Source organism: Amborella trichopoda, chromosome 10 (assembly GCF_054954075.1).
Source record: "Amborella trichopoda isolate Santa Cruz 75 chromosome 10, AtrichopodaSantaCruz75HAP2 v2.0, whole genome shotgun sequence".
Taxonomy (NCBI): domain Eukaryota; kingdom Viridiplantae; phylum Streptophyta; class Magnoliopsida; order Amborellales; family Amborellaceae; genus Amborella; species Amborella trichopoda.
In genome coordinates, this window is record NC_142345.1 from 36,619,941 (window position 1) to 36,636,312 (window position 16,372).

General features: G+C 35.2%; 1 protein-coding gene across 16 annotated transcripts in view; it reads right to left on the bottom strand.

Annotated features, from left to right (window-relative positions):
* Positions 1-6,599: 6,599 nt before the first annotated feature.
* The window catches only part of POL{LAMBDA} (DNA polymerase lambda (POLL)), a 74,355-nt gene continuing 64,582 nt past the window's right edge, over positions 6,600-16,372 (bottom strand). For 5 of the 16 annotated variants that reach the window (XR_002279876.2, XR_016042956.1, XM_088849906.1 and 2 more), the window contains 3 exons: positions 10,598-10,682; positions 10,400-10,499; positions 9,997-10,314 (listed from right to left, as the gene is read on the bottom strand). Coding sequence is in view for 5 of the 16 variants with exons in the window: in XM_088849906.1 (XP_088706032.1) it covers positions 10,401-10,499; positions 10,598-10,682 (184 nt within the window). In the remaining 11 variants the exon portion in view is untranslated. Of the gene's footprint in view, positions 6,834-7,664; positions 8,528-9,996; positions 10,324-10,399; positions 10,683-16,372 lie in introns of those variants that run through there. The other 11 variants (XR_002279875.2, XR_002279869.2, XR_002279874.2 and 8 more) reach the window with 6 other exon arrangements.

The window sequence follows — 16,372 nt, forward strand, 5'->3', positions numbered from 1 at the left end:
TTGATTGTTTAGAGCCTTGACTCTATATAAACTTTTTTTTTTTTTTGTTATAACTAAAATTATAAATTATATTTAATAAATATTTATTCAAATATTATTAAATTATTATATATTAAATATTACTTAAACAATGACACTATTCAAGTAAGGTTCGGGTCGGGTCCACATGGACCTAGACCCGGATCCAAATAGTGTTCAGGTCTATTTGGACCAAGACCCGACCTGCCATGTCCAATTTTTGGACCCATATCAGGACTTGGGACGGCTCCGGTTGTCGAGTCCCAGGTTGGATCCGAGTCTGTTGCCACTCCTAAGAGAGATGAACAATTTAATACATTATCCATATATATTTTATTTAATTTTAAAATACTTGTAAAAAATACATTATCAAAATAACTGCTAGTGAGATGAATGTTAAACAATTTATATTTTATAGGTATTTTTACAAATTTCTAGAAATAAATTTACTAAGGGTGAGGTTTATATATGGGTGTATCTTAAACATTTAAAGAAGCGTGCCTTTTAATTGATGCAATTTTGGTATTGATCCAAAAATCTATTTCTATCCTAATAAGAAAATTTAAAGTTAAAAAATAGTGCTTATTAAGTCATTCTATTACAAATTGAATCTTTCGTATCCATATATGTTGAGGTGGAAGTGATTAATTGGAGGATTTCTAGAGCCCAAAAGATCATTTTATGTGGATTTATATTGTTTGCCCTATTTCTACAGTATAAGGTTGACACGTTACCCAAAGGTTTTGCTTAAGAGATCAACTAATAATAAGCCATCGAACAATTATCAGTATTTTATTGCGGTTGATGTGTCCTTTTGATTAGCTATTTAAAATTGGAAAATATATGTTCAGACTCACAAAAGTTTCGGTATTAAAGAACGAGAGGCTTTTATGCTCTCGTCTCACTTGGAAGTAGGACTTTTGAACAATCGAAAATCCAACTTTCAAACTCAATGGTTAGATAAAAAAAATAAAATAAAAAATAAAAAATAAAAATAAATAAATAAATAAATAAATATATATATATATATATATATATATATATATATATATATATATATATATATATATATATATAGTATTAGTGTTCAAGTGATCTGAAAGTCTAATTTGTGAGCCGAACACTTTTTTTTTTTCCTTATTAGAGGTTTAAAAATTGACTTTTGAACTTCTCAAATATTAAATTTTTTGATGTTTTAGATAATTCAAAAGTTAAACTTTCAAATTAAGAATAAAAAAAAAACCTCAAAAATTTTATACCTCAAGTAAAATATCCCAAAAATGGGATACAATAATTTATAATTCGCTATGCCCGTAAATTTTAAAAAGAAAGTGTTGAAGCTATGCCAAAGGAACCAATTAAGATCTTAAACAATTAAACCCAGAAGAATAATTTGCAAAGTTTCTCTAAATAAAATATAAAGTGATTAACATAAAAATCTTAAATCTTAGTTTTTCAAAATTAAAGACGAATCCCACTATTTTCATATTTTATGGTTACAGCCCCTTCAAAAAAAAACCCGAGTGAAACCCAAGTGATCTAACTGAAGTGCCTGGCTGATATTTTTTTCTTTTTTCGACAAGCCGGTTTAGCAATTGTATTACGGGATTGACTTCTCCATTCATCTGTCATTCAACTAGAGGATCAAACACTAACAGGGCGTTGATTTAGCACTCGGAGTCTTGGACCACCACTTCAAAGAATGCGTCGGTTCAAAACTTCAAAGTATGGAACTGCCTCGAAAAAAAAAAAAAAAAAGACAACACGAAATGGAGAGGGTTGTCCCAAACCCCACCCTTCGTATCTCTCTTCCTCTCTCTCTCTCTCTCTTCTCAAAAATATGCTAGAAGTTGATCCAATATTTGGAGTGCTCTCTCTCAAAAAACATGCTAGAGGTCGGTCTCACTCGGAGTACTCTCTCCTCTCTCAAAAAAAAAAAAAAAAAAATGCCACATGTCAGTCGGTCCAACATTTGAGGTGCCGGACCAATAATATTTTAGAGAATGACTTCTAGAAAAAAAAAAAATTTTACCATTAATTTTCAAGGACCTAACATAAAGAGAAAACCCTACTTGTCTCGAGACTGCTCTATACTGCTGATATGATCATGAGCTCTTGAGACTACTTTCAACTGTTCACATAGGTAAATACGCTCATTTATGTGATATGCATATGACAGCCTCAACAAAGTAGAATTATGCGTTGTTAAAAAAAAAAACAAAAAAAACCCTAAAATTATGCACTGACAGAGTAGAGGAAAAGGGATGAAAGAGAGATGAAAGCCAGTATTTTCAGACACCGAACCCGGCCGAGTCTAAGTCAACACGACTGGGTTCGCAAACCATGGAGTTATATCTACACCTGCTTGTGTGGTAGCAAATTGCAAGTTGCAAAGGAGGCAGCCGTTCTGTCCCATCTAGCATATCCATGCATGCAAATAGGTCCATGTTTTTTTTGCCTTTTTCTTTTTATATTTTTTCACTAAGTTTATGATCAAGTGGATCACATAATTTCTAATTTGTAAGTTATTTGAATGATATTTTATATAAGGGCACGATTTATCTAAGGTAGCAATTTTAAACAATGAAAGTAAAATGCACCACCAAATTTACCAAAAGACATAATTTTGGTGTAAAAAATTCTAAGGATTGCCTTAGAGTCCATGTTCATCTCTAATTATAAAACTTTATACTAAAAAATTATTCGAATCAAGTAAATTTAAATAAACATAAAAATCTTGAAAATGGTCGGTCTAGATAATGTACTACAAGATGCACTATTTTTTAGTCTCAAATTTATTATTTATTTATTTTTCATATTTTGGTGGGATGACTGTAAACTTTCTTTTAATCCATCCCATGCCTAAGTAAAATGGCATGATTGTGTCAGGTAGACAGCTAACATAAATTTTGCCCAAACCCATCATTTTTTTTTTTTTTTTTCATGTTTATATATCTTGATGCCGAGATAATCAATTAGAGTTTTCCAACTTCAAAGCAGTCATATATGAAATATGATAACTTGGGTAATGTCACGGGGTTTAAAAATTTTCTTTAAAATTTGATCCTCATTATTAGAATACCCTGAGCCACCCAATGTTCCACTTAACAGTTCCAGGGAGTTGTGACCTTGCACCAAGGCAAATGGTCTTCCATAATTTTCCATTAATAAATACCTAAGTATCCAGCTCAATAACGTACTTTCTCTTTACAAAAGAAATACTAAGGTAATCTTCTCAGTGAATGGTATTAAATAACAGGTCAATAGCAAAAAAATAAAAAAATCACCTTAATATGATGAAAGGGAGCTCCTTGCCATAAAAACATGCCAAAGATATGAGCCCGATTTTATCCAAATCAATGATTGAACGATACAAAAGGACGCATAGTCAAACCAGCCCATAATGGAAATCTGACAATTGGATATTCAATCCAAGGTACCCTAAGGCTATTAAAAAATTAGGCCAGGCTGCGTGGCCAAGATATGGTCAGGTTAAGCTTAACCATCTATTGATCTAATGCCAATTTACAAAGCTTCTTTAAGATATACAAATATAAATGGCCTGAGTGGTAGGTATTAATATAAAAAAACTACGGTCCAAATTTGAGCCCAATTCGACCTTGGATGCAAGAGATATAACCTCTGGAACGTTTTGACTTGTAGGTAGGGTTCACCTAAATTGCCCCTACTTTACAACAGAACCCCAAGAAATCAGTGATCAAGGAGCCCCAAATCTCTCTAAGAAGAAAGTGATTATAGAATAGTCATTGGATAAAAATTTCAGCCAAATCTGATGTCGAGAAGTGCCCTTCTTTATATGATCTTTAGAGCACCACAAGGAAAACACAAAAAAGAAACCAAACAATACTGTGAAAATAGTTTATTTTCATAGGGATTACAACAAGCAACAATTTTGTTTTGCAAAACGTCAGGGCGATATGTCCCAATTCCCACCACCAAATAGGCCTAAAATTTCCTTGTTATATGGGCTTTTCATTCATATAAAAATCAGTCGATTTATCCACTCAAATCGAGGTCGAATCGAGCCGAAAAGTTGGAGGTTCTTAACAAGTGAATATATATCAGTCCCATGACCTCTGCACACTCTCAAAGTAATATCTCGTAATCTGTGCAGTGACTCGAGCCAAAATTTTGTAGGGTGCTTCCCAACTCATATAGGAATGCATCCGTATACTATCAACAACTAATTCAAGGGTTAAACTCTAGAAGGAAGTTGTCTAAAAGAATAAAACTGCAGTTGTCAAAAATAGTAGAAGTAAAAAGATCACATCTCTCCAATCCGGTATCATCTTGGACCGAAAGTTTTGTCAAACATTAGTATCGGGGTCTTTCACAAAAACCATACGCTGATCATCAAGAAACAGTTATTAGTATCGGGGTCTTTCACAAAAACCATACGCTGATCATCAAGAAACAGTTATTAGTATCGGGGTCTTTCACAAAAACCATAGGCTGATCATCAAGAAACAGTTATTAGTATCGGGGTCTTTCACAAAAACCATAGGCTGATCATCAAGAAACAGCAAATTTCAGCACAATAAATGTGTAGAAGTGGATATGTAATTTTATTGAAAATGGAAAATAGAAAGTCAAAATGACTTAAATTTGACAAAGCATAAATGATTTTCGCTTAAATTTGTTGTAAAATGACCATGGTTACTTGCTCAACGATTTCACAACAAAAATTTGGGTGTAATGGTAAAAAAACAAACTGATTGATACGATTGATGGTGGATGAACAAAGAAGCCTTCTCAGGGCAAGGCATCAAAAATTCAAAGTTTAATTTTCAGCCCTAACACGAATTTAAGGTTTAATTTTCAGCCCTAACACGAATTTACGGGCCGTTTGGGTATATCAAGATCTATTAGAAGGAAATCTGATATTTACTTGGACACTTTAATAAAAAATGGAAATAAATTATATATTTCCCCAGTGAAATCTATTAGGCCTAGAATTGTTATACAATTCTTATGGAAATAAATTACACAAAATTTCTCCAAGTGAAATCTATTAGACCTATAATTGTTATACAATTGTTAAATCCGACCTACCATTGTTATACAATTGTTAAATCCAACTTACAATTGTTATACAATTGTTAAATCCATTACACGATGGTAATCTAACTACAGGTGCTCTCTTTCTCTCATTCTCTTACCATTCTACTTTCTCTGATTCTCTTACCATTCTTTCTCTTTATTGCTCACATTCATTTCTGCTTTCTCTCTTTAAACTCCATTTATGCTTTCTCTCTAAATTCCATTTAAGTGACACATCATGCGCATATCCATTTCTATATCCCTCTATCCCCAATTTAAGTTGTAGCCCTCTCTACGGTTAACATCCATTTTTATTTTCCACTCACCCACTTTTAATACATTCATTTCTACACCCTCTATTTCTCTAAACTCCACTTCTAAGTGGACTCTCTAAACTCCACCTAAGTGACTTTAATTGTTTGCTCTCTCTAAACTCCACTCAATTGTTTGCACTGCCCACATCCATTTCTACATCCCTCTATCCCCAATTTGGGTTGTAGCCCTCTCTACGGTAAACATCCATTTTTATTTTCTACTCACCTACTTTTAATACATACATTTCTACATCCCTCTATTCCCAATTTGGGTGTAACCCTCTCTACTGTGAACCTCTCTAAACTCCACTTATAAAACATCTCTAAACTCTACTTATAAAACTCCACTTACATCTCTAAACTCTACTCATAAAACTCTACTTACATCTCTAAACTCCACTTATAAAACTCCACTTACATCTCTAAACTCTACCTATAAAACTCTAATTGGTATGTACTGCACATATCCATTTCTACTCTCCTACACACATCCATTTCTACATCTCTCTATCTCCAATTCCACTTACATCTCTAAACTCTACCTATAAAACTCTAATTGGTACGTACTGCACATATCCATTTATACACTCTCTTACACACATCTATTTCTACATCTCTCTCTCTCCAATTTGGGTTATAGCCCCCGGCATATCAATTTTTATTTTCCACCTAACCACTTTTAATATTCTACTCATGTTTTGCCATTTCTAAAAGCGAACCTCAACTTCATTTGGGTTGGAGAATTAGGTTCTAATTTAGAGAGAAAAACCCTTGATATAGAGAGAGGAAACTTGAACTTCCCAAAGTGCCCCTACCTACATTTTCATAATTCTCAAATTACCCTCAACTTTATCAAAATACCAAATCATCCCTAATTTTCCAAAATACCTCTTATCCTAGAAGAAATTTTTCAAATTGCCCTCCAACCAAAAAATCAACCAAGAACCTAAAACTTTTCATTTCTAGGAATCCAAAATTCCAAAACCCTAAAAGAAAACTCGTACCCACTCTAGAAACCAAAAGCACTTAAATTCGGTCATCGGGAACTCAGAGGGTACACATGCCTCTCATGAGTAGTCGGCTTCTTCAATTGTGTGAAATTCTACCTCATTCTGAACTGAAAACTAGGCCATGTCTCGAGAAAAGGGCTTCCCCAATATCAAAAGCCGGTGGTCTAAGAGGGTTCGGGTTCTACCAGAGCGAATGACCACACCCCTTGCGCTTGCTTCTTATAGAAATAAAATATTATAATTTTAATTGTGTGCCTCTAGTTACCATTTTTTCTTATCCAGGCTACTGAGTCATCCAAGACAGACGATCACTTTTTAAACCAACACAACTTTGGTCATGCATCTACGAATATTTTTGCTGAAATTGAGGTTCAAAGTTGAAGTAGTGGCGCCTCCGCAGCACTTCGATGTTAAATGGGACACTTGACGCCTGTTGTGCCTCCCTCATACACCATGAAATATGTTAAAACGGAGAGTTTTAAAATAATGTTACGATATTGGTTGTAACTAAATGCCAAGATCATGTACCAAATCCAATCAATATATGTGTATTGGCTGTGAAAGTCATGCAATGTAAATATTAATGCTAACACATTCATACCTATTCCACAAGGAAATGTCTCTCAACACTTCACATATGATAAAGTCAAGCGCATGGGCATGGATTGTACACATTCCTTCCAGAATAATAAGTACATATATTCTAAACCCTAAACCCGAATCCAGCATATGCATTACAGCGGTACTTGCATATAGATAAATATGTATTCATCAGTTGCATGGCTTCATGCATATGTGCACATGGGACGCGGTACTTGCATATAGATAAATATGTATTCATCAGTTGCATGGCTTCATGCATATGTGCACATGGGTCTGCGCCTGAACACATTTTAGGGTGTATAGTTGCGCAAAGATGGACTAGGGTGCAAACCAAAAGACATGTAGGTATGAACCATCTTGAACAAAGAATACTATTTGTGGAAGTACAATATGCCACATATGATCATAGTAAGCATATAGTTTCAAAAAGCGCTAGCGGCCCCCAAGCAGCCATGGGTCCAAGCCGTCCAACGCCTAGGTGACCGCCTAGGCAGGAATCCAGAACTTGGGCGACTCAGTTGAAATTAATCCATAAGAAATTTGATAATCCATAAGACCATAATCTATAAGAATTTTGATAATATATAAGACCCTAATCCATAAGAATTTTGATAATCCATAAGACCATAATCCTAATTAAAAAAAAAGACAGAAGTAGAGAAGAGAATTTTGATAATCTATGAGACCATAATCCATATTTTCATACAATGCTAAAACGGTAAAACCATACAAGCATACGCTGGTAGTCTGATACACTGTAGATTGTATATGCAAAAGTTAGATAGTAGAACTAGAAACTAAAAATAAGAAAAAGAAAATCTATAGAAATTCAAAAAATATACAGTCTAGGACACAATTAATCAACACTTAACACAACAGTCAACACTCAATACCAAGATTCTTTAGTAATCATCATCATCATTAGTAGAAGGATTAGGGTAAGCTTCATCATGTGCATCAGAATCGAGGCCATTATCATCAGAGTCATCTCCCTCTTCAATATAACGCTCGTCCTCCTCTATTTCTTTTGAATCTGTCTCTTCCTCCTCTTCTTCTACCTCCCTCTTACTAGTATGTGTAGATGAGGCCCTATGAGTCTTCGTTGCTCTACCATTTTCTATCTTTTTGTGCTTTCCTGAACTCAAATATTGTATAATTTCCTCCCTGATAACTTCAAGAACATTTTTACACGGGGCAACATCCCCCTTAATACCGACATGGCATTTTTTAAACCGATAAATGCCCCCATTAGTATATTTTCCACAATAATTACATTTAATACAATTTTTGTCATTCGAATACGGATTATAACCATACTTTCAACATAGATCAGCACTTCTAGAAGAACTTGGAGAAGATATTTCTGAAGAACAATGATCACTTTCATCATTTTCTGATATTTCAAATTCAAAAGTTGTCTAATCTCATCCCGAATAGCTTCAGGAACCTTTTTACAAGAAGCAACATTCTCTTTAATACCAGCAACGTGTTTCTTGAATCGGTTAATACCCCCATTGATATCTGTTTCACAAAAATTACACCTTATACAATTTTTATCGTTTGGTTTTGAATTATAATCATACTTCCAACCCGGATCACTTCTTTTAGAAGTTGCATAAATAGATCTATTCAAATGACAATGATTTTATTCCTGTTGTTGTTTTACAAAACTCATAGATTGTTTAATCTCCTCTCTAATAGCTTCAGGAACATTTTTACAAGGGGCAACATCCTCTTTAATTTCGACAAGATGTTTCTTAAACCGTTTTATTCCCCCTGTCGTATCTGTTTCACAAAAATTGCATCTAATGCAATTTTTGTCATTTGGATTCAGGTTATATCCATATTTCCAACCCAGTTCTCCACTTCAACTAGATCCTGAAAAAGAATCTCAAAATAACACAAGCAATCTCAAAAATAAATTTTTGCACTTTGATTGCTCGAACTCCAAACTCCCACCTCTGAGATGTTTTCTTGTGCTAAAATAATAAAAAACACCCTCTAATAGGATTATAAAACTCCAAAACTAAATCAAATATACCTGAGTGATGTTTGGATCCATTTCCCATAACTTTGAAAATCACTTTGATCCAATGCAAGTCACAAAATTTAGTTTTCTTGAGGTTTCTTTATCTCTAAAATGGGTTATTGAGGGCTTATGTTTGAAATAAACCTAAAACTCATCTTTCAAACCCTTTATATTTTAAAAAAAATCAATACAACTAATAAATAAATAAAATTCCGCCCCTAAGTGGGGCGCAGGCCCTGAGCGGCCTCCCAGGACTGGGCGCTGGGCGCCTGCCTAGGCGGCTGCCCAGAGACTGCCGCCCAGTTTGGCTGCCTAGGCCTAGCCGATGTGCCCAGGCTTTCTGGATCGCCTAGGCACTGCGCGGTCCGCTTTTTTTAACACTGATAGTATACCGTCCCTTTAATAGACTCGACAGTGGAGGAGAGAATGGGTCCCCACGACACAACATTGTACTAGCCATAGGTGCCACTCTGCCCATCATTCCACGCATTGGTTGGATATTGTTGATCGCTATTGATCATACTATCTCCATGGTCATATGGATCATACCGTATTTATTCGAATTACTTGCGCATTCTAACATGCACATGCCCAAATCCACATTCCCGGAAAAGATGAAGCACCGAAACATCATTTCCATATGTGGGTGTGTATCTGCATTTTCATGCACATGCAATGCATTCAGGCATATCAAAGCACGCAAAAGGGAACATGTGGGAAAATTCACACATTAAGTATAGCACATGAAACGGAAATGAAGATTTACAGGCAGGCCTCGATGAACTCAAGCAAATGTCGTGAGAAACAGTGCATGGACCAAAACATTATGAGATCAAGGCTATTCATATATGCATGCGCAATTGCAAAGAATGTTGATCACGTGCACATAGCAATGCAAAACAGCAAGTCCATGATAACACAAAATACAATCATGGCTGTAGACAAGTTGGGATATATCGTATGTGCAAAAACTAAGCTCCATTTCTTCTGATTTTGCATTTACAGATTCACATGGCGCTAGTATGTGACCATGCGTTGAGTAATCCTTGAGTTATGTAAACTGTCAAAGGATTTGCTGTTTAAACCCAAGTTAAACCTAAAGAGCTGATCTCAGACTGTACATCATGGGCAAAAGATTTATATACACCGGGAACTATAAACAAAGCACAAAAAAAAGGTGGCTTACACTATAGACGCAAGAGTGGTTGCTTGTAAGCTGAATGGTCCAGATTTTGGTGTAAATTTGATAATATGCTAGGATCTAAAACCACACCTGTTCCTGGAAAAACTAGAACTTTCATCAATGACCTCAGCTGTTCTACAGTCTGTTGCAAAAGAGTAGAGGATGGATGAACGAAAAATACCTCACAAATTCCTCTCGTGAGGCTCAAGCCAGGGAAATCCAAGGAAGTCAAAGACTTCTTTCTCTGTTCTCTGTTTCAAACTCGAACTGGCTTTAGCAACCTGAGAGGTGATGAGAAAAAAAAAAAGTAGACCATCGAAGCTGTGGAGATCACCAAAAAAAAGTACATAGAATACTGAATACCATCGAAGTCTCTCACCTTTTTACCACTAGAACCATGAGCAACCAGAAAGAGTCCTGTATCATCCAATCTGTAGCCCTTCGAATCTGCTAGCAACCTTAATCTGCCATAGAAAACTAACTTAAAAGAAGCACTTCTATGCTGCCGAAAAGAAACAAACTTTAGAGCATTTCAAACAAGTAAACAATTTCTACAAGTAAACCATTTCTATGTTGATAAAGTCACATAATTTTAGATGGGCATTTTTTCTGAAAAGTACAAGTCTTATACATCACCACAACCATGTGAAGCAGTTGTACCAAAATCGGACTGGACCGACTGGTTCGAGTGGGTTAAACCAGAACCACGACCAAAACCGGTTTGGTTCGGTGGAAAAGCCACTTGACGTAAAGAACCAGGCAAGACTGGATAGAGTCAGTCATAACTGCTTGAGTTGATAGGTTCTTGCAGTGCAGATTCTACCGTTTAGTGTGAATTAGCTGGTTATCTACATTTCCAGTTTTCATACTTTTTTCTTATGATTTTTCAAAAAAAAAAAAAATCCTTTTTCAAAATTTATGGGTTATTTTAGAGGGATTTTCTTTCCTCTTTGTTTCATTTCAAAATGACTCTTCATCTTCCTTATCCGGTTTTGCACTATTTTCTTTGGGTAAATGCATGGGCTTTCTGCCCTAGACAGAGAAGCCTCAATGAAAACCAGTGCAACAATTTTTGTCCACCTTGGCCAGATTCTTTTTGCAGCTTCTCCTAAAAAAAATATAACACCCATTCCAAAGACATTAGCGGATTGAAAGGTACTATCATCTCTATAGCAAAGAGAGGGCTTTGTTTTTGGCTCCAGAGAGAAAATCCAATTTGACTTCAATAGTAGGTGCAGAAAATTGGGAAGCGATTTGGACCATTGGGAAGAGTGATTAAGGACTTTATCACTCGTAAGAGCAGCTAAATTCTTCAGTATACCAGGTATACTGAAGAAAGAAATGAGGGATTTTCTAAATTTGTTTTGTTTGTTTTTTAAAAGTAAAAAATAAAGCCTTTGTTTTGATTATGATAAAATTGAAGAATCATCATTATCCCAACTACTTGGGGTCGGCTACACGATCCTGTCATTTAGGATTTATAGAAAGTACACAATTTTATGCCAGCTGCCCACCTAACACAACCCTCCTCTTTTACTTGGGCTAGGGACCGGCATTGATTGGAAAGAAGCTAGCCAAGGCGGAGTTATTACGATAAAATTGGACACTTTTGCAAAATAAAAAATAATCATAGAAAAGAGCATTTTATTCTTACAATATCACAATGATTTTACAAGATTATCAAATTATACTAGAAAAAAGATGGAAATGGGAGTTGCATATGAAACTTTTTAAATGATTTTCCACGTTTCTTCTAAGTTTTCAAAGATTTGGTTTTATTATTCTCATCTAACTCATCACCTGTAGCTGATAGAATATTTTTTTTATGACTAATGCCTCGTTGAACTCATTCCTTCCCGGAGTTCTTTTATAGTTGGCTGGGGCTCAAGGAACATTTGTAGATTATCATGCATATATTTTATGTTTACTCCCATTTTTTCTTCTGAGTTCCTCTCTCAATCTCTCTCTCTCCATGTATAGCTCTGTGGGCTACGTCTTTTATAAATCTATCAAAACGAAGAAAGGAATTGATGACTTGCAGTAAAATCTAGAGCTTTTCTTAGTACTTTTTTTTTCTCTTTTGAATGTTAACTACAACAACCAGAAAGGTACTCTAGATGTCATGTAGCACCTTGCCACCATGACCACCACCTAGAGGCCATTGCTTAGTAAAAGTTTAGAGCATGACAATTAGAGGGGACATGATTCGATGAAGTGGGTTGAAAAGGCAGAGATCTCTTCTATAGCAAACTGTGAAGCTCAAGCATGCCATTGGGTTGGAAACAAATAGTGTGAGCTGCTTCAATAGATACAGATGCTAGCCTAAAGGCCCTAGACTTCTCCCAACAGTTGCCCATCAAACTAACTCTCACATGTAAGTTATTGTATCAAAATATTTTGGATTGATCTGTTAGTTAAAATTATCATACATCGTAATTATATCCAAATCAGTTCCTTATTAAGGTGTATTGGAAAGTTAAGAGGCGTTTTGATTGGACATAGAGTTGAAGTTAAGGATGAGTTTTAGAATCTGCTAAGGAATTATACTATGAGTTAAGTCAGCTTTCTTGTTTCATGGAAATTGATTTTTTTTCCCATTTTTTTGGTTGTTTTCTTGGTTCATAGAACTTGAAAGGTAAAGCATATTCATGTAATACTTGTGTTTTTTTAATTAGAATTTAGTTTTTCCAAGAACTAGAAAAACAATGAGAGAGAGAGAGAGAGAGAGAGTTTTCTAAATTTCCTTCCTTTCAGTTTTCAGATACACTAGTCATAACGACTACTTCTGGGGCAGATTCAAATTCATGTGGCTCATCTGTAAGAGGCAAAAGTGACCCAGCTCGGGATCTAGTCCAAGAAATTTTGGAAGGGACAAAGTGGAATCATAAATATATGCGATGTGGAATATTTATGATGGTGGGGGAATTAATAGGATCAAGAAGCATTCTGCGGTTTAGAAGGGGATCTAGCAGCAGAGTAAAAGTGTGGCCTTTGATGTTCAACATCAAATGAAAACTAGTCTAGAAAGTATATCAGTGGAAACAACATTGGCAATTGATTGCTGATGAGATTGGAAACCCATATCCAAGCACTAGTAATGATAACCAATCATTGTATTTGGTCATAGGTCCTAGTGCTTCTCGAAAGGCAATAACTAGTGGGGATGGGGAATGAATAAAATATGGAGATTATATGAATACTGAAAATAGAAAAGAGGATAATATGTTTAGAAACCTTTTTGTACTTCATACAACACCTGAGCCCCGACCGAGCATCAAGAATGATTATCTGGGAATGCAACGATCTCGCATGTGGCGTTGTTAATATTATGAAGTGATTATGTTTAATGCATTGCTCTCGTCCTATTTTCAACACATGATTGATGCCATTGCTGCAATTGTCCTTGGATGCTCAAGATTGGATTTTAAGGAGGAATGTTGAAGAAGTAAGGAGTTGCATGGAGGATTACCGGAGATACTGGGCAAATACAGGGTGCACCATAACGGCAAAACATTGACTAATTAATTTTGTGTTAAGAAACTAGGCTTATGAAGTCAGTAGAAACATCAGATAAAGATTTAGGATGCAACTTTTCTACAAGCTTTTTAACGAAGAAGTTGTGAATGTGGGTCCGGAAAATACAGTCCAAATGGTTACAGAAAAGGCTGCTGACTATGAAGCTGTATGAAAATTATTGACATCCAATTTTCCCACCAAGTATTGGACACATGCTCTGCAAACTTTGTAGACTTAAAGTTGAGAGGCAATGGTGATTTGAATGACATTAAAAAAACTGAGTCTGATGAGGAAATATACCAATGGTGGAGAAATCATATGGCCTGAAGTTACATGATTCGCCTTCAAGATCAAAAAATGATGCCTCTAGATACACCCACTGAGTGACTTGACTGAAGCACAATGGTGAAGTAGTCACAGATTTTATCATTAGTCATCAATTTTGGGCTTCCTGTAACCTTGTCATCAAAATCACTTAGCCCTTGTAAAGATCTTGTGTATGATTAATACCAAGGAAAGAACCTTAGTGGGCTATATTTATGGCGGTTGAAATAGCAAGGGAGGTTGTTAAGATCATTTTTACATAGAGAATATAAATTTAAGCCCTTTAAAGAAATATTATGCAAACAATGGGATAAACAATTGCGACAGAATATTTTGAATGCAGCATATTGGTTTAACCATCAGTTTTACTACAATAATGCTACATTCTCTGCTAACCATGAAGTTTGGACTGGCATGATTGATTGTATTGAATGTTTGAACCTATATGATAAGGCAAAAATAAAGATCAAGAGTTGCCCAAATAAAAGGAAGAAACAGGGGATTTTTTGGTCAACCTAAGAAAACTTTTATAGAAGTAAATAGCTTCCAGGAAATAAAAGAAAAAGGAGAAAAAAAGCATTTGGTTATCCTTCCATTCCATATTTCTTTATTTCAACCATTTCATCCGAGGATTACATCTAGATGATGACGATGATGATTTCATCTGACCATTACATGTTAGACTCATAATGATGGTGTACAAAGCATGAGTAGCAAAGATCATTGGAGCAGTAGGTTCCTCCTACGGCAGGATACAAATCCCAGATGAGCTCCCAAGAACAATAAAAGGAGCAAGTACTGATCAGATAAATTCTTTAGTTAGATTTTAGTTAACTACAATTATTTTCTGTTTTAGCTTTAATTTCTTTTATTTTTGGCTTAAGAGAGGACAAATAAAGCATTTTATTTTCGGATATTTTATTTTCAAGTTACTTTATGTTGGGACTTAGTCATTTTTATTTTGGAGAAGGGTGTTATCACTTTAACTAAATTTATAAAATGAGCTGCATGGAAGAAAAGCGAACTATTCACGTGATTTTGAAATTATAAATAAAAAAGGGGGGAAGTTTTTAGCGTTTGAAGCCCTAGTTTGGGTTTGAAGAAGATATCCCAGATTTCTTCAAGTTGTGCTTGTGCTTATCTAGGACTTATTTAGTATTCTGTTTTCTTCATCAAATTGCTACATCAATTGGCATCAGAGCCAACGTTTTATGGTCAGCAAGGGCAGGAATCTTTGATCAACTTTAGGGTTTGCTGAATTCAGGCTAAGGTACAGCAAATTTCAGCCCAAAATTTACTAATTTCAGCCCAAGGTTTACTGCTTTCTGCCTAGATGACGTTTAGCCTGTTTGCTGATTTTCCACCTGGGGTTTGCGATTTCAGCGAACCCCCTGACAACAAAAAGGTCATGTGGAAGGGGGGCTGTTGTAGATCTACTTTGTGATACCAGATATGAACAGATTAAAGATATCAGAAGGCAGGTTCGGCAGCTTGCACAACAACTCGCAGTCATTACCTTTTTCTTCCCATTATTTTTTGTAAATATTCACCCTATTTTCAAATATCTATGTATTACCTTTTTTTAATTCTTACTTAATTCTAGGAATTTATTTGTAAAAAATAGTAAAGCCAGTCCGACAAGAAAAGACCAAAGGAAGTTTGACGTCTGGTTCAACTCTAATAACACTGATCTGAGGTAAACTATTCGTCTGCTACAATTAAAGCTCAGATGACCTGGCAGAAGTTTTAGGAAGCACTATTTGCTGCATAAGACACATTGGAGGTGCGCAGTTTAACCCAATGAGTTATCCCCAAGAAACTGAAATATCAAACGCATCTGCTCCAAACTCTTTGTTTAATCGAAAAAAGAAGCAAATCAACAAAGGAAAAAAGTCCGGCAACAAAGGCTAAATACAGAATCCATATAACATATTATTCATATGGTATATTTACAAAACCCAGACTTAAAAGAGAAATAAAATGATCCAATGAAATAAACACCCTAAAGTGGTACATATAGTGTTTACAGAGGCATTTGAGAATGAAATGATCTTTCCATAGTTCGAAGTTACACATACTAAATGAGGATAATTGAAATTTTGAACGTAGGATAATCAATATCAGTAATGAGGAAGAACAAATTCTAAATGCATTTAAGGGTAAAGAATCAACCCAAACAAGAAGCGGATGAAATCGAGGCTTAGGTGAAAGCTTGGCATATCACTTTGCTTGCAAGCTGGTATCTTTAGTAAGATATGAAACACTTTGGAAAAGATTAACAAAATTTCAGAGCCATAAATGGATTATCTAAAGA